The sequence below is a fragment of the Hippopotamus amphibius genome, chromosome 5 (genome assembly GCF_030028045.1).
Source record: "Hippopotamus amphibius kiboko isolate mHipAmp2 chromosome 5, mHipAmp2.hap2, whole genome shotgun sequence".
Classification (NCBI taxonomy): Eukaryota; Metazoa; Chordata; class Mammalia; order Artiodactyla; family Hippopotamidae; genus Hippopotamus; species Hippopotamus amphibius.
Window position 1 is genome coordinate 132555750 of NC_080190.1, and position 24893 is coordinate 132580642.

General features: G+C 35.5%; 1 protein-coding gene across 3 annotated transcripts in view; it reads right to left on the minus strand.

Annotated features, from left to right (window-relative positions):
* VIRMA (vir like m6A methyltransferase associated) overlaps positions 1 to 24893 on the minus strand; it is a 63935-nt gene that overhangs the window by 26535 nt on the left and 12507 nt on the right. For 2 of the 3 annotated variants that reach the window (XM_057734906.1, XM_057734905.1), the window contains exons 3-12: positions 22498 to 22584; positions 21358 to 21406; positions 19283 to 19451; positions 13573 to 13695; positions 12898 to 13170; positions 9909 to 11049; positions 5921 to 6412; positions 4762 to 4916; positions 2677 to 2759; positions 97 to 190 (exon numbers count right to left, since the gene is read on the minus strand). In XM_057734906.1, the coding sequence (XP_057590889.1) occupies positions 97 to 190; positions 2677 to 2759; positions 4762 to 4916; positions 5921 to 6412; positions 9909 to 11049; positions 12898 to 13170; positions 13573 to 13695; positions 19283 to 19451; positions 21358 to 21406; positions 22498 to 22584 (2666 nt within the window). The remainder of the gene's footprint in view (positions 1 to 96; positions 191 to 2676; positions 2760 to 4761; positions 4917 to 5920; positions 6413 to 9908; positions 11050 to 12897; positions 13171 to 13572; positions 13696 to 19282; positions 19452 to 21357; positions 21407 to 22497; positions 22585 to 24893) is intronic. The other variant, XM_057734907.1, reaches the window with a different exon arrangement.

The following is a 24893-nucleotide window of genomic DNA, read 5'->3' on the forward strand; positions in this document are numbered from 1 at the left end:
TATTCATAGGTTAAGATTCTGAATATTTTATTTAATAAATGATATTTATACTAGGCTTAAAAAATAGTAATTTTTAAGTGTAGTTAGCCATATTACCTTCAACAGGGGGTGGTGGACATGCCACATTACAGAGAACACGCAAGGCAGTCGTAAGACCAACTCCTTCTGGGGTCATCAAATTATCAATATTCTTCAAAAAATAAAAATGAACAGAAAGTTTAATTTCTTAGTACCTATCAGACCCAGAGAAGGCATTAATTAAAAATATGAGTTTCAGGACTTCCCTGGTGGCACAGTGGTTGAGAATCTGCCTGCCAATGCAGGGCATACAGGTTCGAGCCCTGGTCCAGGAAGATCCCACATCCCATGGAGCAACTAAGCCCATGTGCCACAACTACTGAGCCAGAGCTCTAGAGCCTGCGAGCCACAACTATTGAGCCCGCAAGCCACAACTACTGAAGCTCGGGCGCCTAGAGCCCATGCTCCGCAACAAGAGAAGCCACTGCACTGAGAAGCCTGCGCACCACAACAAAGAGTAGCCCCCACTTGCCACAACTAGAGAAAAAGCCCATGTACAGCAACAAAGACCCAACACAGCCAATAAATAAATCAGTCAATTTATAAAGAAAATATATATGAGTTTCAAGTTAAGTACGCATATCATTTTAAACTTCTTAAGTAAATTTAAAACATGAACAAGGCCAATGAAGTGTATAAAGGTTACGTAATCTTTGGCATATGTTGTACTACATATGACATTTTATACATAAAATGAATAACTGCAAACAAGTATATTAAAAAGTACTGACTAAATCAAAAGCTACATACACATATGTATAAAATTCTCCATATTAAGAATTTAAAATAGCTCCTTTTTGGGTACTCTTTCTGTACATCCTCTTTCCAAAAAAGGAAGCAACAACTCTGACGTTACAAAGCCCTGTGGGTACTAAACCTCTTTCAAAACTGAGGAAGCATCAGGGAATGGTTAAACACTATATAACATACATTTTACAAAATCCAGATACCACAGGCATCTAGTTATGATGGCCATATGGGGCATGGCTAGAGGAAAAAGAAATACAGTTGCCTATGTCCTTAGCACCTGCCCATGCTATGTTTCCTGGCAACAAACAGTTAAGTTTAAGTTGCTTTATTTTTGTAGTTTCCAAGAAGCAGCATATAGATAGTTGAAAAATCTTAGAAGAAACAGCTTTTTAAAATGTTACTATTTCAGCTTCTAAACTTCAGAAGAGAAACCTAAAACTGAGAAAATCCTTTTCCTCATACGTTTCCCAACTTACGTTATCTTTTCCTCTAATTTCTTCTTTGCTACCTTTCAATAATTCCACAAATTACGTAAGGCAGCAGGGAACCACAGAGTGAAGTTTCAGTCTTAGATCAACTGTTTTTCAGTACATTGTAAAATGAGTCATTTATAATAACCATAATTAATGGGACAAGGATTTACATAAAAATTAAAACACTTTTAATTACAGTATGTAATTCAAATTTCTAGTACTGAACTTTTTATTGGTTAAATTAAGCCAAGACATCTGATATTTATTGGAAACTTTACATATTCTCCTAACCATGTACCAGTACCCTAAATACCTGACCACCTAAATTTACAGCACCCTATTGTACTTCTGCTAAATAAAAGCTAAATATAATGAAAAACTCTAGATATCATTTGAGGCATAACGTAAAGAACAGAAGAATATGACCATATTATAGGAGGTTAAAAGTACTCTTAGGGGAGACAGAAGAAAAAGAAAAAAGGTAGACAAGTTAGTGAAGAAAAATCTGAAGCAGATAAACCCAAATAGTTCTTTGTTGATGGGTCAAAATACCAACAGATTAGATAATACACATTCATTACTTCAGTAACACATATTGCAGCTCCAAGACCAAGATGGTTTACACACACAGACACACACACACATATACACAACACATATAGCTCATCTGTTAAATGAAAAACAAGATAATTCAAGGTCCATTCTGCCCCCTAGCTTAAAACTTTTTATGAATTTATGAGCACCTTTAGCCCTTCCTATGATACACATTGGATCAACTAAAGAGCCTTTTAAATTTTATAAACTTCTAAAACCAACAATGCAATGATTTTAATGAATTTTTTATTATGAATTACTTGAATGATATATGAACTTTTCAACTGTAATATTATGAATTATGATTTTCAATTTTCATGAATTACTTCAACTGCAGATTTAACCACCCCAAACTAACAAATAGAACTAGTCCACACTGCAAGTATCTGGAATTGACTCTATCAATTTCCACCTAAAAATTTTGAGAGAAATTCTTTTTCACTAAAGTTTAACTAAAACAATTATACATTAAATTATCACAGCATTTAACTTTAAAACAATTTTGTAAATGTCATCAAAATGGTAGGTGATATTATTCCTATTTGAGAGGAAAAAAAAAGGACAGAATCTGGTAACAGAAAGCAATATGGTTGTGTGCATCTGTGTTCACGTATACACACAATCACATGCCCATCTATACCTAGTAGCAATATATACCCACAAGACTAGCAACTCAATCAAGTACACTTAACTGCATTATCTATACAAGTGATTTACTACGGTATTCCTATACACTACCACACAGTTCCATAAAATCAAGGCACTTTTAAGTTTTACTTACCTGTTTAACATATTCAATTAGGTTTGGGATGCAGTTAATCTCAAATCTAAGGTTTTTCAGAGGTTCAAGCCACTTGCCAAGTTCTTAAAAACAAAAACAATAATTCATAATATATTTTTAAATAAAAACCTTTATAACAAAGTAAGTGAAGATATTCTTTTCCAGAGAAAAACCATGTTTTCAGATTATCAGATCCATGTTCATTTCAATAAACTAAATTTTATACAGGAATGAACTTATGTCTAATTATTTAAACAAGCTTTAAAATGAAATGTAAATGTCCTACTACACTGGTTTAGAAATAAGAGGTTACCACTCTTTGTTATTTAGTTTCTGAAAACTTAAATGTTTACATGATTAAACAGGACCATCTAACTATACTGAATTTTTTTGCAGCAATCAACTTACAACATTAACAATTTATAAAACTGACTGTTCATAAACCAATATAACAACATAGTATTTATTCACCTAATGCTGCCACTAATTCCCACACCCCTCAAAAAGCATACACAAAATGTATTCATTTCTAACAGGATCAAATCCATGGGGGGACATTTGCTTAGTGCCTTTTCCCTTAAAGTGAATTTTAAATTTTGTCAATTTCCTAATTTGCCTTTACAAAATTAAAAGTAATCACTATCAAACCCAAAAACAGTAACAGCAAACTGTTTATAAAAGAAACACATGAAATATACCATTTACTGCAACTAAACTCAAAACTCTCCTAAGAAGCTATGCCATAAAACCTATACTCTATCACCAAAAATGTCTTTAGAAAAGCATTCTGTTCAAAAAGGGAGGGGATCTCTGTATGTGTATGGCTGATTCAATTTGTTGTGCAATGGAGGCTAACACAAGTGTAAAGCAACTATGCTCCAATAAAAATTAATTAAAAAAAAAAAGAATCTCAGAAACTAATACAACACTGTAAATCAACAATCAACTACTCTTCAATTAAAAAAAAACTGGAAAAAAAAAAAAAAAGAAAAGCATTCTAATGTAATAAGTGCTAGACACTTTATAGGAATGACTGGAGGAAACCGCAAATAATAGCCATCTCTCCTTGGTACTACACTCCTCTGAAGATGACAACTGTTTACATCTGAGTATTTTTTCCATGCATTTTTAAATTAACTCTTTCATACATACAGAATATATACTGTCAAGTGAAAAATATAAGGAATAATAAAACAAATATGAGTGTACCCATCACCCAGAATATATAGTAAAGCATTAATAATACCTTTGAAGATGCTGCACACCCTCCTTTTATAAAGGCATAATACTTCAAGGGGGAAAAAAATCTATCTTCAGTACGGAAAGTTGAGTTTAGTACCCAACTTTTACTGGTGGTATCACACATAAAATTTAGGATTAAAAAGAAAAGAGGCCTGGGACTTCTCTGGCAGTCCAGGGATTAAGATTTCACACTTCCACTGCAGGGGGCATGGGTTTGATCCCTGGTTGGGGAACTAAGATCTAAGATTCCGCAAGCCTCGCAAGACCACATGCCATCATAACATTTACTCAATATTATCAAATTTTCTACTTGGCAAGGTCAGAAACCCAAGAACCAAAATAAAATAATAATAAAAAATTTTATTGAAATACCTCAGACTTTTCAAGACTGCCCACATAAAAAGGTTTGCCATAAACTTCATTCAACATAATGTTCATATTCATCATTCTTCACTTGAGAATAACACATATGTTAACCACAATTGGATTTCAAAGTTGTACTTAGAACAGCGTTGTACTTAGAAATGCATATATAGAAAACACACACATATGCAAACTATACACAAAACTGAACTTCTGAGTTCATCTTTAATTCTATTTTGATTAGGAACTTCAACCACCCACAAATTTCCATGACTTTCCAGAAAAAGGTATTTTCAATAATTTCCTAAAAATCTTTTTAAGAACACCATACCACCATAAAAGGTATCTTAACTTTCAGAAAGTTAAAAACAGGATATTACTAGATAAATTATCAAAACATGATGAAGTACTAACTACAGATATTTAAAGGCTTTTATTCTTCACATATCATAAATGCTTAAAGTAAGTTCAATACCATACCTTGCAATTTAGCATTATTTTCATCTGCTTTACAAAGCTTCAAGAGAGATGCTGCATGCTGTTCCAGCATTTGGACATCACTGGAAGACTGAACCACCACCAAAATAAGTATGCATGCATAATTATAAGCTACTGACTTCTTAGACTTGGAATCACTGAAACAAAATAAGGTTTTAAAGTTTTTGGTATGAAAATAATTTTTCAGGAACAATTTTTAACATTTTTTTCTACTTGGTTTTAAAGAGATCAAGGAATTTTACACTGAAACATGACTATCTTCCTGAAAACAGGAAATCACATTTTAAAGCTTCACCCTCAATTCACCTGAAACCACTACTTAAAAGTATATAATAAAAAGCACATGCATCAAAATGGAAAGTGAAATTGTATTAAAAAAATAAGATCAGGACAATGAAATATTAATAAGTGTACTTCATTAGCAACAAAAGACTAGGAAATACACTTCATCAGTCTCCTTTAAAACGTTTGTTCACTCTGGATAAATAGGAACAAGTGTGATGAATCAACCTGCCACCATGATTATTCAGACTTCCACTACAGAACTGTTAGAAACAGCTAGGCATAGAAGCCACTGTTGTTTGCCTTTTATAGGTCCCCCCAAAAGATGCGTCACTCAGGGAGTCATATCAAGACCCCAATGCAAAGGACAGCACTGCTTTGTATGGCATGAACCAGGAACAGCATGTTTCTCTTCTCATACACTAAAACCCTCTGCCCTATGGAGCAAGGCCTTGAAAACTACTGTCATTCTCAATCCCCCTCATCCAGTCAAAACACTTCTGAAATCAGAGCACGGTGAATAGTTTAAAATGTGAGGGCAGAAGATAGCAAGATAGTTCTCATGACCCTAAGGCATACGTATATTCCTGTGAGTTAGGAATCCCCCCCGCAAAAATTAGCAGGAGTACTACAGCTGCATGTTTGTTAACACCATGGCGAAACTGGAAGAAGCTATTTCATTTCTTTACAGCCACATCTTAGAGATTTCATCACTCTAATCCTTAATTAACAAATTATGTGTTATGTCAAAAAATTATAGTTTTTATTTTCAAAAAAACATATTCTTTCAAGAAATTACCCCATTAGTGATGTAGTTATCCCATAAAAGAGAAGACTTAAGGAGTAAGCATAAAATTACCCTAAGGCTTCTTTGGAATAGTACTCCATTAGAGTAATAAGACTTTGGAGATTTTTCTCAAGACTGAAAACATGGCCAACAGCCGATCTTCCCACAGGATTAAAAGTAATCAAGTAAAGATTGTGAAGAGTTCCCAAGAGATCTGAATGGTCAGTTTCTTCACTGGCTGTACATCGCTGAAAATGGCTGAACAGTTCTGTAATACACTGCAATGTTTGTGTTGAGTCCTGAAGCCACAAGGCAAATGCATCATCAATAACACCATCAGACTGGAGACCTTCTTCTTCATCTTGATCATAAAGGTGACACAGAGCTCGGATTAACAAATTTGTTGCTTCATATTCAGACATAAAAAAAAGAAGACCCTTTTGTGACTGTGCAAGAAACTTTAAAACATCTTTTGTGGCTTGCAGAACACCAGGGTGTGCACTTGTTACTGGAATGGACAGAAGCAAGGTAACCAACTCCAAGAAGTGATGACTGTGAAGATACCTGTAGAAGAAGTAATAAGATATATGTTAAGTCAGTGCAAAACATTCTTCATTTATTCAATATTCATTAGACAGGAGAGAGGTAAAAAATTTAATGGCAATAATCCTCATCCTCAGCAACATACTGCTTTAACTAAAATCGTAATGTGAGGGCCTTTCCTGGCAGCGCAGTGGTTAAGAATCCACCTGCCAACTCAGGGGGCATGGGTTTGATCCCCGGTCTGGGAAGATCCCACATACCACAAAGCAACTAAGCCCATGTGCCATAACTACTGAGCCTGCGCTCTAGAGCCCACGAGCCACAACTACTGAAACCTACATGCCTAGAGCCCGTGCCCCACAACAAGAGAAGCCACCACAATGAGAAGCCCGCACACCACAAGGAAGAGCAGCCCTCATTCACCACTTAAAGAAAGCCCACGTGAAGCAAGAAAGACCCAATGCAGCCAAAAATAATTAATTTTTTAAAAAACACATAATATGAGTAGCAAGTCTTCTCTCCACTGGGCCAAACAAAAGTGAAAGTTCTGTAAGGCTCTTTCCTAGCATTCAAAGGATGTTTAATAAGTAACTGTTGACAAGTTTTCTGTTGCCAGAACCATCCTTAATTTTAAATTCTGGGCCTTCAGTCCACGCCACGTATCAAATTGCTCCTTCCTTTTTAACCATGGTCCTACTCAACTCATGGCATGTCAGTATATCTGAATTAGTATATCTAGAGAGAATATAGTACATACACTATAAAAAACATATAGTATATTCAGATTTACTACAGGTGGTATATCTGAATTAATACCTCTGGGGGCGGGGGGTGTCAAATTATCAATTTTCAGTATTTAATACAATAGTACTCTTTTGTCAAATTCAAGAACCATTTTTTTAGTACACATAGTTTTAGTAGAAAAAAAAAATCTGAATTTACCTAACACACCTAAATAGACACAACTGCTACTGATACAGAGTATTTTCATTGTCCTAATAATACTCTGTGCTCCATCTATTCATCCCTTCCTCCCTCCCAATCCCTGGCAATCACTGATCTTTTTACTGTCTCCATCGTTCTGCCTTTCCCAGAATGTTATACAGTTGTAATCACATAGCATAAAATTGCCTCCTCAATCATATTTCTGCTTAAACTCAGGCTTTTATATCATGATAAAAACACCCCCAGTAACTTCTTACCACAAAGGTAAACATTATTATGCTCTAAGAGCATCCTCAACTACCTTATGGAACGTTCAGAAAATAGTTAACACAGCAGGCCTCAGAATGCTTATTCTTAGAAAGGCCTGCTTGCAAGGTTGACCCTTGGCTGGCCTCTGGGGACTTGGATTTTGGGAGGGTTTCCACCCACCAACTCATAAGAATACTCACTGTGCCTAAACTTTATGCAAATAATATGGTTTACGCGGAACACCTGCTTTCCTGCTGGGAGTCTGGAATTCTGATACATGCTAGGTACTGGGTGCCTACATGGCTATTTCCCAATAATAAGCTTGGATGCTGAGATTCCAATGAGCTTCCTCAGTAAGCAACATTTCACATGTCACAATTTGTTGCTGGGGGACTTAAGCGGGTCCTGTGTGCCTAAACTAGGAAAGGACTCTGAAAGCTTATGACTCATTTCCCCAGACTTCGCCCCATGTACCTCTTCCCTTTGGTGATCATGTTTTGTATCTTTTTGATGTAATAAATCACAGTCATGATTACAACAGAGTCCTGTGAGTCCATCTAGCAAGTCTCAGGGATTATCTTAAAGACCACAACATGGGACATTAGAGCCTTGCCATCACTTCAAACTAACCCTTCCAGAATGTAATAATTTCTCCTTTCAAATTCATCCTCCCTCCTAATTTACCAATTTCTGTCCATAAAACCACAGTTCCAACAGTTACCCTTGCTAGAAAACTCAAAGCATCTTTAGCTCCTTCTTACTTTCTCTTACTAGGTTCAGTTGCCAAGTCCTAGAAATGCTTTTTCAGAAACTCTCAATATTAGCACAATATGTGTCTTCCCTTTTTCTGTAAATGCCACTATATTAGGCCAAGTACTTAGCATAATATCTACTACTTAGAATCTTCAGACAGGCTTACCTACCTAATAACTCCAATTTGTTTTCCATTGCAATACATCGTGTAACTGTAATAAAATCTTAGAACACTACTCTGATCATATCAGATATGCTACTCCAAAGATTTTTCCACATTCTACAAATAAAATTCCTGGGAATTTCCTGGCGGTCCAGTGGTTAGGACTCAATACTTTTACTGCCAGGGGCCCAGGTTCAATCCCTGGTCAGGAAACTAAGATCTCGCAAGCCATGCAGTGCAGCAAAAAAAAAAAAAAATCCAAATTCCTTAGTGCACAGCATTCATAGCCCTTTATTTTCTAAAGTGTGATACCCAAACTATCTCCTCCAATTATGGGGGAAAAAACAATACTTAGTAGGCCATCAATTACTAGGTTCCCCTCAATGACTATTTGAGAGCATCACCCTTTTCTTACACTCAGTCATCCTCAGTGCATGACTTCAATTCCTACTTTATCAAAAATATGATCAGTGAGAAGCGCGTTGTCTCCTCTACTGTCTCCATACTACAAGGATCCCTATATTTGTATACTCATAAGGCTTCCTTTCTCTTGTTCAGTGTCAAATCCCTACTTTGTACTCTTGACCTCATCTCCTACCAGACCCTGCTCTAGCAATTATCACCTTACACTACTGTAAGAACTTAAACTAAGGCAAGATCTGATAGTTTCAGCTAAAAACAGGAATGGACAGGTACAGATTTTAGAATGGACAAGTACTGATTTTCTGTTAACACACAATGCTCCAAAGCAAGGCAAAAAAGAATCACAGAAATACAGAATAAAACAATAAAAATGCAATTTTTGCATAAGTTAAAAAATTATTTACAGGCAAAATGCCAAAAAAGAAACTCTCAAAAATTAAAACAAAATTTTAAAAATCTACTGTGGGTACCTAATAATGGCAAAATTATACCAATAGATAACTAGAGAGCTAGATGGCAGAAACAAGTGGTAACTGAACCTTTAATATATCTTTAACCAGGGCTGTAAAATCAATTCAGTAAAGTATCAGCTTAATTTACAATGTATTAGAGTGATAAGATGCAAAGAGGTTTACAAAGAAAAGCTCTCTCCTTCCTATGCCATCCTCTTTGTACCACTTTCCCAGAAGCCACTCAGCAGTTTCTCATTTATTCTCACTCCCAGATATGCTTATGTAAGCACTGTGGTTGACTATTACTATCTTTAACTTAAGTTCCTATTACTACTTTAAGTATTAACAAAATATAGCTCAGCCACAGTAACATACTTCTCAGTTTCACTACTACCTATTTTGAAACATCAAGTATCCTTACACAGATATGCATTACCTACAGAGAGGTTTAAAAAATCAAAACAAAACCAATCACATAAAATTGCCTCTAATGACTGGTGAAATATTTTTCCCAAAGCCAAAAAAGTCTTACCTAAAGAGAACAGGGTATGGATCATCCCTCTCTGGTGGTCCAGTAATACGTGCCATTGTTGGGAAAGACTTAACAGGAGGCTGGATCATTGTATGAGGTGCAGTTTCCATTAAATGAAAAACTTCCTCTAAGAGGTTAATAAGCTTTTCTATTTCCCCTTCACTTATATTTGAGGATTCCAAAAGATCCATATCCATTGAAGCCTCTACCTCATTTTCATATTCTGGGTTTGTTCTCTCAAGTCCAGTATCTGTATCATGATCAGGTTCACTGTGGTTAGGAACAGAAGAAGTCTTCTCTGCTAAATGGTCACCGAGTCTTTTAATCTCTGACAAAATTTCATAGAAATGGCATTTCTGAAGAATAGCTGAACCAGCAGTCACAACCCTCACAGTCTGATCTAAAAGTATGAGCTCCAGAAGTTTCTGATAGCCACTTTTTTCACTCTGCCTACTTCTTAAAAAAGCTTCCATTCCTTCTGTCATACTAATGACACTGTCCAAAGCTTTAAATGCATTTAACTTAAGGGAAGATGAGACATGATCAGCAAACAGGAGCTCAAACAATCCATTGATCACTCCTGCTTGCAGCAGTCCCATGACTCCTTGGGCCCCACATTCTGCTAGTGAGGACACTAATTTGGTTCCAGCTTTGAGCTGTCGGACATTTAAGGCAATGGGCTGGCGAAGGGCTACTTGTAAATTTAAAGCTTGCATGGTCCAGTCTATCAACTGGTCAAGGGAGTCTTGTTTTGTGTTTTTCAACTGCAAATAACTTAATCCTTTTATTATTAAACTTGGAATTTCTTCTAAAGCTGTTACCCATTTTGCACCTCTATCTTCTTGAAACAAATCCAACAGTTCAGTTAACTTCACTGAGGCTTCTATTGCTCCTGAATTTTCTTTATCTGGACCTTGATCCTTCATTCTACTAACTTCAATTTCAAAAGTAGTCTTGTAAGGACAGCTGAAGTATAAGAGTGGTACAAGCTCCCTGTCATATGGATCATATGTCATAGGAGGAACTGAAGCTAAGTCTTCAACAGTGTATTCGACATCAAAGTTTGGATACTTAAACGTTTCACGTTCCAAATCAGCAATTCCATCTTCATCACTGGAAATCTGCTCATAACCATCATCCCCTGAAAATCAGTTTGAATAATATTTAGTTGTTACAACATTGTTGTTTAATGCAAAACAACCTGATTAGTCACAAAAAGTCATTTAATAGTGTGGCAAAAAATAAAAATTAATGATTTCCTCAACAAAATTAATTTCTGCCCCAACATCTTAACACAATCACTAACACTTTATAATTTCTAATAAAATAATTATAGAGAAATTTCATAAGCAAAGTCTTCAATTAAATCTGTTCAGCTTTACAACTAACTCTGCTACAGATCTTTCCCTCATGAAATTAAATTAGAAATGCCTCAAAAAAACAAAAAAACCTCTCAGGAGGGAAGAAATTAAGCTTCACCTCAGAGAGTATTTTTAAGATGGAAAAAATAAACCGATAGGCCAAAATTATTAAATTAACTAGGAATTAATACTGTAATTACCAAGCTACACCAAATATTTTTAGGAAAAACATTCTAGGTTCTTTTTATAACATGAACTTCATATTCCTTCATTTTTACTCCTTTGTATTTACCTGTCACACAGTTTCCCAGTTCTGTATTATGCTTTTATGGAAAATTTGTTCATATAAAGTGCTCAGCTTTGCCAAAACAGAGTTTTCATATTATGATACCTGCAGCTTTTTCTTCTATTTAGTAATACAGGACTAGAGACAGAAAACTTGTTGGTTTTACTTTTTAACACTCCTATTACTTGGCTGTGGTAAAATAGAGATGTGTAATAAAAGCCTAAGAAAGAAAAGGAAATGGTTCCACAGTAGTCCTACAGTAAAGCCCTCTTCTGACATTCTTTAGCTCAAAACAATTTAGCCATAGCAACACACTCATATTTGAAAAGAAAGGGCCTATAGAGACTTGACTCTGGAATAATCCCAGATGTCCTCTGGTAAAAATCAAATTAACCAGCCTCATTCCCTCACCTTCTCTATAAAATGTCCTCTGATTAACAAAGCCTGCCTGAAATCTACCTACTACTTGCCAAATACAATAAATCTAAAAACAATTTTGTGGTAATCTGGAAATGGGGTAAGCTAAAAGTTATCACTCAATAACCCAATTATTTATATTTTGTAACAGGGTCCGTGATACTGAAATGGTCCTCACTCTCATGTAAAATGACTCTCACCCTTACTATCTTATTAAAAATCAAGGTAGATGATCTGTCATTTTACATAAATGCTTTAAAATTACATTCCATTTATTGGACAAATTAAGAGCCAATCAGCTTAAATCTCTCTTTGCTTTCAAAGGAAAACTAAAGCCTAATTAAAAGACTGCATCATGCTGCCATATGTCCCTGAGTAATTGAGATTTTTTCCATCTAAATTTCTAATTTCTAAAAATAATGCAGCATTTTGCCAAAATATCTAGGTGTCAGACATCTTTAGGAATTCCATCCAGCTTAAAACACCACTCTTTACTGTGAAAACAGATCACCAAATCCCTCATCACCATGTATCTGCTGTATATCCCTGCTTCCCTGGACAAAGCTGATGGTATCAAGGGGCAGCTGATACCACAGCAAGCCAAACAGAATCTCTCTCCCAGAAAACTGGAAATGGATCTGAGACATGGCCAGGTAGTTTAGGATGGTTGGTTAAAGAGAGGAGATTAAAGACATGGGGTGAATAGAGATATAACACTTATTTAATAGAACATAAACTAGAAACACAAAACAAAGCAAAGATGGAAACCCCAGCTCTAATCAAGTCTTAAGGCCCACCTACAATCTGACTCTTGGGTTTCTTGAAAGTCATTTATCTCTGCAATAAATTCTTCTGCACTGCTAAAAGCTACATCAAGCTAGTTTCTAGCACTTTAAACCAAAAAGTGCTAGGTAATTTAACCCACCTTCACCTTCTTCATCTTCTTCACCTTCTTCCTCTTCATCTTCCTCTTCCTCCTCAGGGATACTATCTACTGTATGGCGATCATCCTCATCCTCATCCTCTTCTTCCTCTACATCCACATCATCTTCATCATCTTCTCCTTCTTCTTGTTGTTCCTCTTCTACTTCTCCTTCATCAGAATATTGACCTTCCTGGGGAACAGAATTCCGATCAGGAGAAATGGGCTCAAAGTAATCTTCTCTATGAGGAGCATCCTCTTCCTTGTCACCAGAGACTGAAAAATTGATATTTAAGGCACAGATTATTTTAACTGTTTAAATAACATGAGGCAGAAGGAATGGATATTGCAACTACTTAATGACATTTTGGATGATTTAGCTCATAAACACCCCTAAAAAAAAAGGTGGTAGAATTACTCACTTTTAAAAAATATTAACAAACTTTCCTGGTGGCACAGTGGTTAAGAATCCACCTGCCAATGCAGGGGGACATGAGTTCGATCCCTGGTCTGGGAAGATCCCAGAAGCCTGCGCAACACAATGAAGAGTAGTCCCTGCTCACCACAATCAGAGAAAGCCCACACGCAGCAACGAAGACCCAATACAGCCAATTAATTAATTAATTTAAAAAACATTAATAAGAGGGAGGGGAAGACTATCACTGATATTATTTCTACCTGGCAATGGCATGGGATCATCTTCATCATCATCAGGTGGAGGGGGTCCTGGTGGAGTTCTTGGTCCCCTTGGCTGTGGTCTTGGAGGGCTTCCATTAAATTGATCTTCTTTCTCCCCATCAGCTAATTTTATTAGAAAAAGAAAAAGAACTTTCAAATTACTAAAGTACAGTGAAATAAATGCATAACAAAAATGCCATTCATCATTTAAGTTTTCATCTTCAGAATTTATTAACTTTTTCCTTCCTGACGTTTAACAGAAATTTTGTTAATCAGTTTATATTGGGAATTTATGATGTCCCATATATCAAAATATAATGTATATAACTCTTGGGCATTATCCCAAAGAAATGGAGACTTATTTTCCTGCAGGAAGATGTACACGAATGCTCATAATAGCTTTATTTGCAAAAGTCAAAAACTGGAAACTACCTAAGCGCCCTACAATGACTGAACAATTAAATTATGATACATCCATACTATGTATTACTACCCAGCAACAATAAAGCATGATCTGCTGATACACATAGAAAGTAGATAAACTTCAAAGAAATTATGCTGAATGAAAAAAGCCAAAAATGATTCCAACTTCATGATTCCATTTTGTAACATTCATGAAAATATAATTACAGAGACAGAGAATAAATTAGTGCTTGCCAAAAGTTTGGAACAAGTGGGACAGGTGTGGCTATAAAGGGGTAGCACCAGGGAATATTATGATAGTACAATCAAGTATCTCTATTGTGGTGGTGGTTATGTAAAGTTAGACATGACATAAAATTACACACAGCTACACACACACACATGCACGCTTGAGTACATGTATAACTGGTGAAATCTGAACAAGCTCTATAGATTGTAACAATACCAGTTTTGTTTTGATATTGTACCAGAGTTGTAAAAGATGTTAACTAGGGGAATCTGGGGAAGAGTGCACAGGACTTCCCCATACATTTCTTTGCAGCCTCCTATAAATCTGTAATTATTTCAAAACAAAAAGTTAAAAACATACACACATACACGTGTGTACGTGTGTATATTACATATATACACACATATATATGAGCTTAAGTGTCCATTTTAAAACAAGTCAGTAAGAGTGAAGTCAGACAGAGAAAGACAAATATCATATGATACTGCTTATATGTGGAATCTAAAAGAATGGTACAAATGAACTTATTTACAGAACAGAAATAGAGTCACAGATGTAGAAAACAAACTATGGTTACCAGGGGGGAAAAGGGATGGGGGATAAATTGGGAGACTGGGATTGACATATACAGACTACTAAATATAAAATAGATAACTAATAAGGACCTACTGTATAGCACAGGGAACGCTACTCAATACTCTAATAACAGCCTATATGGGAAAAGAATCTAAAAAATAGTAGATACATGTATATGTATAACTGATTCACTTTGCTGTATACCTGAAACTAATACAACATTGTAAATAAAAATTGCATGCCAATAAAATTTTTTTAAAGTCAGTAATTTTTTTCCAATTGTATTTTTTAATTTTTTTATTGAAGTATAGTTGATTTACAATGTTGTGTTAATTTCTGCTGTACAGCAAAGTGACTCAGTTATACACATACATACATTTTTTAATATTCTTTTCCATTATGGTTTATCCCATATTGAATATAGTTCCTTGTGCTATACAGTAGAACCTTGTTGTTTATCCATTCTATATGTTTGCATCTACTCTACGTCTGTGAGTCTGTTTCTGCTTCAGAGATAGGTTCATTTGTGCCATATTTTGATTCCACATATAAGTGATATCATATGGTATTTGTCTTTCTCTTTCTAACAAGTCAGTTGATTTCACAAAATTTTAGAGGGACTTCTCTGGTGGCGCAGTGGTTAAGAATCTGCCTGCCAATGTAGGGGACATGGGTTTGAGTCCTGGTCCAGGAAGATCCTACATATCACAGAGCAACTAAGCCTATGCACCACAACTACTGAGTTTGCACTCTAAAGCCCATGAGCCACAACTACTGAGCCCACATGCCACAACTACTGAAGCCCGTGCTCCACAAGAGAAGCCACCTCAATGAGAAGCCCACATACAACAAAGAGTAGCACCCACTTTCTCACTGCAACTAGAGAAAGGCTAAGTGCAGCAATGAAGACCCAATGCAGCCAACAAATAATTAAATAAACAATTTAAAAAAAATTTTAGAGTAACTACTTACAATATGTCAGACACTGTGATAAGACTAGAGATAACAGAAAAGATCAGTAAAACTACAAGCTTAGAAAACATAAAATTAAACCTTTAGCTAGACTCACCAAGAAAAAGAGAGGACTCAAATAAACAAAATCAGAAATGGAAGAGGAGATACTACAACTGATACCACCGAAATACAAAGGATATAAGAAGCTACTATGAACAATTATAAACCAACAAATTGGACAACCTAGAAAAAATAGATACAGCCCTAGAAACATACAACCTACAAAGACTGAATCATGATTAAACAGAGTATCTGAACAGACACAATTACTGTAAGAAGATTGAATCAGTGATCAAAAATCTTCTAAAAACTAAATTCCATATAGCTTTACTGGTGAATTCTACCAAATATTCAAAGAAGAATTAATACCAGTCCTTCTCAAAGTCTTCCAAACTTGTTTACAAGGCCAGCATTACCCTAATACCAAAACTAGACAAGGATGCCTCAAGAAAAGAAAGTTATGGGCTGATATCCCTCATAAACAATACATGCAAAAATCCTCAGCAAAATAGTAGCAAACCTAATTCTATAAGACATTAAAAGGATTATACATCATGCAAGTGGGATTTATTCCAGGGATGCAAGGGTGGTTCAGTATCTGCACATTAGTCAATGTGATACATTAAGAAAATGAAGGATAGGGGCTTCCCAGATGGTGCAGTGGTTAAGAATCCGCCTGCCAATGCAGGGGACACGGGTTCAATCCCTGCTCCAGGAAGATCCCACATGCCGCGGAGCAACTAAGCTCGTGCACCACAACTATTGAGCCTGTGCTTTAGAGCCTGTGAGCCACAACTGTTGAGCCCATGTGCTGCAACTACTGAAGCCCACGTGTCTAGAGCCTATGCTCTACAACAAGAGAAGCCATGGCAATGAAGAGCCCGTGCACCACAACGAAGAGTAGCCCACACTCACCGCAACTAAAGAAAGCCCGCGAACAGCAACAAAGACCCAACACAGCCAATAAAATTAATTAATTTTTTTAAAAAGCTTTATAAAAAAAGGATAAAAATCATATGATCATCTCAACAGATGCAGAAAAATCATTCAACAAAATTCAAATCCATTTACAATAAACACTCTCAACAAAGCAGTTATAGAGGGAACATACCACACCACAATAAAGGCCATATATGACAAGCCCATAGCTAACATCATTCTCGATGGCAAAAAGCTGAAAGCTTTTCCTCTAAGATCAAGAACAGGACAAGAATACACACCTCCTGCCACTTTTATTCAATACAGTGTTGGAAGTCCTAGCCAGTGCAATTAGACAGGAGAAAGAAATAAAAGGCATCCAAATTGGAAAGGAAGAAGTAAAACTGTCGCTCTTTGCAGATAACATGATACAGGTACACTCTGCTTTTCGGAAGTTCACTTTATGCCACTTTTACAGAAGACCTATGTTAGTACCTGCTTTCAATAACCAAAAGAAATTCAAAGTGGATTTTCACTTTTACAAAAAAAAAAATGCAAAAAGCGAAAATGTGTTAAGCATTTGTTTTGTAGTGAGCTGTTATAGAGACAACATAATTTCAAAGAGTGAGACTGGCACCACCAAGCTCCCTCCCCAGCAGCTACATTCAGCATCTCAGCATTCAGCCACCACAGCTTTGAACTAGGTCTGTGAGCATCTGGGCTTTACCTCAATTTATTTTCTGCGTCCATTAGCAAGAATTGTCCTAAGGTAATTCCTTCTTTGCTTTATGCCATTTGGCTTACAAAAGGTTTCACAGGAACACTCTACTTCATATAGCAGAGAAAACCTATATAATATATATAAAACCCTAAAGACTCCATCAAAAACCTATTAGAACTAATAAACAAATACAGTAAATTAGTAGGATATAAGATCAATACACAAAAATAGGTTGTGTTTCTATATACTAATAATGAACTATGAGAAAGAGAAATTAAGAAAATCTCATTTATAATTGTATCAAAAAGAATAAAATGCCTAGAAATAAATTTAACCAAGGATGTGAAAGACATGTATGTTGAAAACTACAGGACATTAATGAAAGAGACAGAAGGAGACACAAATAAATGAAAAGATATTCTGTGCCCATGGACTGGAAGAATTAATACTGTTAAAATGTCCATACTAGGGAATTCCCTGGCAGTCCAGTGGTTAGGACTTGGCACTTTCACTGCAGTGGGCCTTGGTTCAACCCCTGGTCAGGGGACTAAGATTCTGCAAGCCATGCAGTGTGGCAAAAAAAAAAAAAAAAAAAGTCCATATTACTCAAAGCAATATACAAATTCAATGCAATCCCTACCAAAATTCCAATGGCATTTTTCACAGAAATAGAACAAACAATCTTAAAATTTGTACAGAACTATCAAAGACCCCAAAGAGCCAAAGCAATCTTGAGAAAGATTAATAAAGCTGGAGGTATCACACAACATTACAAACAACATTACAGAGCTATTGTAGTTTAAACAGCATGGTATTGGCATAAAAAGAGACACAAAGGTCAGTGAAACAGAACAGAGAGTCCAGAAATAAATACACGCATATATCGTCAATTAATTTACCTGTGCTTAGCAGGTAAGACATAAGAAAAAAGATTAAACTATACTGTGTGACCACCATCAGAGACAAAGTTCTCACACCACACTATTCGATAAGGATTAAGAGAAACAATGGTCATTTTATTTGTGCTCATAAAACACTAATTGTAAAGCAAAACATGACCTCAATTATAATTTCAAAATTCATTCCCAAATCTCCTTAGTTCAACAGCTTACAATAAGTAATACTAGTCTGAGAAAAAGAGACCCTGGAAAACATGAGTCCAGCTGCCTGCTTTATAAAAGGAAAAGTCACTGAAGTTTATCAGAGGTTTTAGGGGTTTTGCTTTGTTTTTCGCCACACCACGTGGCATGTGGGATCTTAGTTCCCTGACCAGGGATTGAACCCATGCCCCCTGCACTGGAAGTGTGGAGTCTTAATCACTGGATCTCCAGGGAAGTCCCTAGAGTTTTTATTTTTCTTGTCTCCAATTAATAAGCAAAAGATTCTCAAAAGTGGGAAAATCTGCCTTAGCTAAGATTTAGACATCTACAGATATTTGAAATGCAGTTTTGATAAAACAAACACCATTAACATGAGTATTCTAAATACCAAAGTTATTGCCTACTCTTCAATTCTCTGAAAAACAATTTTCATAGCAAACCACGAATAACCAATGGATTATATTATCATTTACATATTTTAAATGAAAAAAAAAAAAGCAAAAAACCAAACCTCAGGTCAATTAAAAAAAACATTCTTGGAAAGTAGAGGAAGAAAATAAAATGCAACCACTTCAACATAAAACGAAACTCTTACAGGAAAGAATGGGAGACTCAGAGAGAACTTGTCAAGCATTAAATAAGGTTGAAAAGGCAGAAGAGTTCTTTGAGTTACCTTTTCCTACCATAATGAACATGTGTCACTAATAAAAGCAAATTTAAAATTCTCACCATGTTTTGGATTCCTTTTCAAACTTGGCTGTGGCTGGGGAGGTGGCGGAGGTGGAGGTGGAGGTGGTGGAGAGTCTCTGTCATGACTTATGACTCTATCCACTGATCCGTATATTGCCAGTGTCAGACAGTTGTACCAGCCTCTTAGCACCAAACCATCAGTATTCACCTGATTTTTGGGGAGGGAGAGGGGGAGAGATATCTTTCAAATTAATGTTTTAAAATGTCAGAAGTAAACTGGTATAAAATTACTTTGTGGTTCAACTAAAGTCTAAAAGTATGCTGAAAATGCAAAGGTCAATATTGGTGGAAATTCACACAGAGGCACACTTTTACATGGTTTTCCAGAGGTCCCATACCTCAAACTGTTTCAAGATTACATCTCCCCAGTCCTATACTTTAGGCCAATCCTATTCAAAAAGCATAACCAGATTCCCAACCAAGAGAAGAGAAATGAAAAGGAAATTAAGAGGGAGTTACTGCCAATTAATAAATTAAACCCAAATAGTTAAAGGGGTCATAGAGATACACAAAAGTACAAATTGTGTCCAGTCTCAAGAACTATAAAGCCCATAAAATTATACAGCATTCTTTTTACATGCCCCACTCATACATGCAGGTATATTCTATGTACCCACATTGTACTTAAAACATAAGGGTAACGAGAGGGATTAAACAGAAAATTGTTTTTGTAAAGAAACTTTATCCTAAAAATATCAAAAACTTTATCAATGCCATTAACCCCCAATACTTCCTTATAAAATAACTTTGTTTTTCAGAGCTTGTCTATATTAACCACTCTATCTTCACAATAACTATGAGAGGTAATCAAAGCAAATATTATCAACAAATAAAAAAATCAGAGTGTCAGTAGAAGAACATGGACTAGAATCCAAAACCCCTGACTTCTGAGTTCTCCCACTCTACAATGTTGAGTAAAGATGAAATTATAGGGACTTCCTAGGTGGCGCAGTGGGTAAGAATCCGCCTGCCAATGCAGGGGATACAAGTTCAAGCCCTGCCCCAGGAAGATACTACATGCCACAGAGCAACTAAGCCCATGTGCCACAACTATTGAGCCCATGTGCCACAACTACTGAAGTCCACGCACCTGTGCGCCATGACTATTGAGCCCATGTGCTGCAACTACTGAAGCCCACGCGCCTAGAGCCCGTGCTCTGCAACAAGAGAGGCCACTGCAATAAGTCCACGCACCACAACGAAGAGTAGCCCTCGTTCACCGCAACCAGAGAAAGCCCTTGTGCAGCAACAAAGACCCAACACAGCCAATAAAATAAATAAATAAATTTATTTTAAAAAAAAAGATGAAATTATAAGTGGTAATGGGACTCCTTCTAGAGGAAGAAAGAAAGTGTAATTCTCCATGCTAACTTTAGTGAACTCTAGCAAAGGGAAACGGGACCAGAAGAAAGGCTCAAAGGCTATGCCCATGGATTGACAGACTCTAAACAGAAACACCACTGGAAGGAATATAAATAAAGAATACAATTTTTAGTCTAAACAAGTTACAGAGGATTAAGTACCCATCCCTCACCAAAAACAAACAGCAGGCTGAGTAGTCCCATAGTAGATCACCATTATTTTAGGATTTCGGCTCTTCCATGATTCAGATCTTTTAGATGCTTTTAGAATGGCATTTGGTATCAAGAAAAAGACACACTTTTGATATGTAAGGAAGAAGTATGAAATATGAATTTTTAAAGGAAACTTAATTAAGGTACAATGGTGTTTAATAATAATTTACCTGCCTGTCATCTTCTGAATTTGCCCACCTAAATGAAAAGAAGGAAAAGCACAGATGCTGGCTTCTTCCTGACCCAAGTATGAAATTAGAATAAAGAGCTATACAGACAGACAATAGGATTACAATATCTTTGTTCCATTTTAAAATAGCTTCTGGAATACAAGAGGAATCAGACAAGAAATGATGATATTCTGCAGAACTAGAACCAAGTAAACTGACATTCTGCATCACTGGTTTATTTGGATCAAAAACTCTCAATAGAGGTAAGAACAACAGTAGCAACAAATTGAAAATTGACTTCCACAATTACCTTTGAGTTGGGTCTAAAGATGATGGAAGTATTCTCATCATATTCCAGGCTGCCAAAAGAGTAGAAATAAATATATAGGCTCAAACACTGAACATCACAGCTCATGAAGTTTTTCTAGATTCATATATTTCAATCAAATGCTAGATTTTTGTTTTAATAAACTACAAAGTTTGGGTTTAATTTACTCCCCACAAAATGAGATCAAGAAAAAGTATAAAACAAACCCCGCAGCGAATCTGGTTCAATTGCTCTGAGGTGAGTATGGGTATCAATTTTTGTTTAAAAGCACCCCAGGTAATTCTAACATACAACCGGAGTAGAGATCCACAGCACTACAGTCTTCAAAAAAAATGTATACTGGAACCAAAATTTTTAAAAAGCACCTACTTTTATCAGGTAGGTACTGACATAAGAAAAACATTCTATAATATTAAAAATTAGCTGCTTCAGATTATCTAGATTGCCTTCATTTTAAGAAAAGGTTCAATTAGCAATATAATTTAATAATAGAGTGGAGCATCAATAAAAGAATAAGCAAAGTCTAAAAAACTTAATTCCTGACAGGGACAGAAAAATTTCTATTTTTAAGGTGCCTTCAAAAATTTTTTTAATTTATAAATGCGTTTTTAATTTTATAAGTAAACCCATTTAATGGTTAATTAATTTGCAGATATCAAAACAACTACTGTTAGTAATACCTAGCATGTATTAATTCAAAATAAATATACCTATTAACAAAATTCTCATTTTACAAAAATGTGACTATGGAATTTTAAATGATGCACTAGTGTGATGTAAAAAAACAGACAAAATCTCAATGTGTTTATATAGGGTTTTTTTTTAAGAATCAAAAGAATCTTTTCCAAATCAGGTTACTATCAAATCATGTGATATGTATAAGAAATGCATACACCAATAAAAAGCAAATAAAAGATGTTGTTTCACACTTTAAAATTTTTACTTTATAAACTCAGAATGTTCTTAGGAGCTTGACATTTTCTTAATATTGTCAATTTATAAAATTAAACCCTGAGTTCTTTCGTTGACCACCATACATAGCCTTTTCTTCTATCTAAAGAATAAAAAGGTTTTGCTTATTAACTTATGAGTTTCTGGTGAAATTACCTAGTAAGTACATACCTTCCCAACCTATCGAAAACTGGGGCACTTGGTTTGCTTACATTGTTAAAGAATAAGTCTAACTGAAATGTGTGCGGTGATGTCTCCCTGCGAATGAAACAAAGTTGAAATGTCAGCCTTTACAATAATCAGGTCCTAAATTAAAACAAAAAACAAAGCAAATACAAATATAAGAGCAATTCTAGTATTAAGATAAAATATTCCTAATATTTAAATAACAAAAACATGGAGTTAACTGCCATATTTCCTGTAACTTTATTCACATCCTAATTCTCAAATAGTCAACTATTCACATCAAGTATTACTGAAAAATTTTTAGCCATCAAATATTGGTCGCCTGCTACTTGTACCATCTTAAAACACACAGATATTTAAATTTTTTAATGTATTTTAACGGCAAGTGCTAAGTAATCATATCTAGCTTTATAATTCCTTATATTATTATTCTATTAGCAAAAAGAATCAGTAGTTAACTAACTTTAAGTTGTAAATAATAATTACCATTCAATTTCAACTTAACTCACATTCATACAGGACTATAATAATAATTTGAGCATCAGAGCCCTAAATTGTGACTTAAAGCCTAAATTGGACTCCTGCTTGCAAGAGCACTGGAATCACAACTAACTGCTGAACAATCATCAACAGGAAGACACTGGAATTCACCAAAAAAGATACCCCAGATCCAAAGCCTAAACTGAAACTTGTATAGCACTACTTTACATAAATATTTTGATTTTTTTATAGACTTACGTAGTCAAGATTAAAGCTTATTTAATTTGCATTAGAATGAAATCTTGCTACACCCTTGCAGAAATTCCTTAGGCTCAACTAAAATCTTGATTTTTAAACAATGCATGTTTCGTTGTTTATTTACAAAAAATCAAAATGGTAAAAAGTGTAATGCCCAGAGTACTATGAAAGGGAGTCCCTTATGTATTTCTGGTATAAGTACAAACAGGTACAATCATTCTGAAAGACAATATTGCAATAAAATTCAGGAGACTGAGAAAATGTTCACACCATTTGATCCAGAAATACTTTTCTCTACAAAGTGTTTCTATGGAAATACTAACACACAAACAAAGACTTTTTTCCAAGAGGAGGTTCATTACACTAATAATTTGAAAACCAAAAACCATCTAATGGTCTCCACTTTAGGAACTAGCCAAATAAATGTCAGTATATTGATCTGTTAGATTATGCAGTCACAGAATTCATATTTTCAAATAAGTTTAAATGATATGAAGTATTCCTGATATAATATTAAATGAAATAAAGGAATACACAGAATAATATGCAGTGGGATCAGAGCAGCATCACACATTTTATCTTACCCAAATTCAACTATATGTGCTCAACAACTCTAGTTTCTCTCTCTTATCCTCTTCAAACCAGACCCTGGCCTCCAGTATCTTAAGGAAAGGAAAAAGGGCTGAAATGCAAATTCTTTCCTCTGGAGGCATCAAAGACTCAGGTCCTGGTTACTGAAAGGCAACTTAAAGAATCAATGGTAATATGACTCCACTAAACTTTCATCTTAAAACTTGTTGATTCTGAAACCTAACCTCACATAAGATACCATGCTTACAAAATACACACACACACACATAAATGCACACATAAATTTAAAAACACAGGGCATCAAATGTTAAGATTTTTTTAGAATGGAGGGGTAAGGGGGATTTTAATTTTACCTTATATAGTTCTGAATTTTATAATGAGAAAAAAATACTATCATAAAGTGTGCTGCACAAATATATGATCTCTAACATTACTTTCAACCTTGAGATTTCAGGCTTCCCAACATCCCTAGTACAAATTCCCTACATTTGCATTACTGAATCAATATTTTACTTTTCTATAACATATTGTATATAAAATTGTTTCTGATAATAATTTCATATTTGAAAGTATTTAAACATGAACAGCCATTCACCCCCAGCAAAAAAAAATGAGAGAGATAAGAAAGGGGGAAATGTAACAAATACTCTTACCCACTGTGGCTAAAGGCAGAGATCCATTTTGCCTGCTGTGGTAGCCAGCCTTCAAAATGGCCCCCAAAGACCCCTGCTTCCTGATATTCACACCCCTGTGTAATTCTGTCCCACACTGTACCAGTAGAATATGTAATCAACAGACTATACTAAAAGCAGTATATTGAACTATGTCACAGTATGCCATTTCTGATAAAGTTATAAAATACAGTGACTGTGGCTTCCTTCTTGCACATGCTCTCTCTCATTCTTGGATCACTCACCCTGGAAAAATCTATGCTGTGACATAAGCAACCCATAGAAAGCATCTCCTGGCAAGGAACTGAAGATGTCCTGCCAAGAGTCATGTGAGTGGGCTTCTAAAATTCCCCAGCCCCAGTTAAATCTTCTGGGACTGCA